At 45.9% G+C, this 2,389-nt stretch overlaps 1 protein-coding gene across 1 annotated transcript; it reads right to left on the minus strand.

Moving 5' to 3' along the window:
- Positions 1 to 334: 334 nt before the first annotated feature.
- On the minus strand, positions 335 to 1,615 carry LOC149227471 (protein EXORDIUM-like 2). The gene has a single exon (XM_089377802.1). It carries the CDS (start codon positions 1,457 to 1,459, stop codon positions 536 to 538), a length of 924 nt encoding a protein of 307 aa, XP_089233928.1. The 5' UTR covers positions 1,460 to 1,615; the 3' UTR covers positions 335 to 535.
- Positions 1,616 to 2,389: the final 774 nt, after the last annotated feature.

Here is a 2,389-nt window from a genome sequence, read left to right on the forward strand (position 1 = left end):
TTTTGAAAGGCTTTAAATCAAAATACTTTGAAAAGCGTGCACTGTCATCCACTGTGTTTACTACCAGGGTATATACTATTAACGCAGAGGATATTCTGGGCTCTCGTATATGGCTTCGGTTTCACTGGTAAAAAAAAAATACCAAAATCACCCAGAGGGAAAAAGATTCGTATAGGAGCACCACACGCAGCAACTAAACTAGTATATTGAAGCTGTAGGCGGCATCCTTAAAATTCCTGGAAAGATTTTCAAAAAATCACCAAACTAGTATATTGAAGCTGTAGGCGGCATTCTTAAAATTCCTGGAAAGATTTTCAAAAAATCACCAAAGGCAGAGAAGAAATTTATAGGCGCGCTAAGTATACATTGAATAGAAGCATTATATGTACATTGCATCACTATGGCTCCTGCGCAGTACCGCAAGAAAATTTATATTCTATATTCAACCTGCCGAGTGTCGTGTTTCCCTGAATGCCAAATTACCTAAACTTGCATCTGCGGAAAACATTATTTACAGATGCAGATTCAAGTTTATCTACACTAATGTCTTGCACGAACGCGTAGCAGGATCCCATATGGCGGGAAGCAGGAACTTGCGCCCATTTACCCCATTCCCATTGTAGCTCGCCCCTGTAATTTTGTCAACCAGAAGATTACCAGGGTACCCTGGATATGACCCCTTTCCATACATACCCGGGCATGCTGACACGGCCTCCAGTGGCGCGCCTGCATCCCCTTGGAAGTAGCCGGTGTTGAAGGGATTGGTGACTGCTCCTGCAAGAACGGTAGCAATGTTAATGATCATCCCATCAATACCTATATCACCATTTGGTGCCACCAGGGGAGGAGTCTGAGGGCCATAGATGGGCTGATGAAAGGGCCATGCGCATTGCCCGGGACATTGAGTTTCAGAATTCCCTACCCAGGCATAGGGCAGATGAACATTCTTCCTCGGCAAGGCAGTAGCATGATATCCACAACTCATACAGAAGCCCTCTACAGTCACATCATCAGACGTGAGTACCAAATAAACAGCATTCCCATTCTCCGGCAGAGTTCTGGAAGCAATTGCCCCTTCCACCAGAGCTATAATTTGGCTCCGCTTCAGAGATTTGCCAAGGGAATAACCAGCATCCAACTTCTGCTTTCCCAGCCTTGTATTTGTCATGGCTATGGCCTTATGGGACCGACCACGGTATGTCTCAGTGGTTTTCCACCAGCTGTACACAGAGGGCTCTAGGGTCTTGCTGGCTTCCAAGGACTGCACAAAATCCGCCACAATGGAACGCTGAGCAGGGCTGAATCTGCCGTACCAAATAACATTAACATCCACAGTAGCACTAGTGGTGAGCAGGGGACCATTGTGATAAGTTAAAACAAGGGGCGGCTGTTCAACCAATACAGAAGAACACAGATCAATAAGAAGAAGCAGGCATACTATAAACTTAAACCCTCCCATTTCCAAGAACAGAGAAACCCTAAAAACCCTAGTGCTGCTGGGTTTTTTCTGATAGACCAAAAAAACCGCCTGATCTTTTTTCACTCCAAAAGTTCCACTCGCTCACTGTGTGTTGAGAATGGTATTGCGAACCACTTTAAATAGTGGGGCGTATGGAATATCGACATGAGAGGGGCGTTGGAACGAAATCGGAGTGACAGCTAGGCGGCTCTTCTAGATGACGCCATTTAGCCCGACGCCTATCCTACTCCGCATTTTTCCAGAGTGGTGCCATGAATTATTGCATTATGACAAACACACCTCCCCATTCCTCTCCAACGCGCCGGACGCGTGTAGGGAAAGCTAAAGGGAACAGTCACAGTCTCTGAAACGTGCCGCCCTCTCATTGGCTCGCCCAGCATACTGTGCAGCGTCCTCATCAACGTAGTTAAAGTCGAGGGGCGGATTTAACAGCGAAAGCGTGAGATTCACGTGAACAAATTGAATCAGGCCCGTTTCTGAGAGAATTCTAATTAAACCAGCTGCAGCAAAAGCTGTTCATCATTCAAGGAAGGCGGTGGGTGCAAATTGCAATACAATAATGCTTAAAGTGGACTCTGGCTCTCACATCAGAGAGCACATAACACACCCCCCATCCCTTCTTCCACGGACAATGACTGTGCACGGCAGCCCACAACTGTCACATCAAATCCAACTGTGCTTCGTCTCTTTATTTAATTAAATAAAAAATCGTGAAAGATGGGATCCGGAGATACTTCCTCCCTTGCCGACGGACCAAGTCTCAGAAAGACCGATTTCGTGACATTCCATCCTGCTCACTTTTCGTCTCCCGTACTCTCAAATTTAAAGCGCCATGATTTTTCAATGCATTTGACAGTTTGCAAAGTTGTAAACTAGCGTCGGAAGGGCGGATTTGATGATTTTCTTGTA

The sequence above is a fragment of the Pinus tabuliformis genome, chromosome J, assembly GCF_031772625.1.
Source record: "Pinus tabuliformis cultivar Carrire ecotype Pingquan chromosome J, CPIR1, whole genome shotgun sequence".
NCBI classification, from domain to species: domain Eukaryota; kingdom Viridiplantae; phylum Streptophyta; class Pinopsida; order Pinales; family Pinaceae; genus Pinus; species Pinus tabuliformis.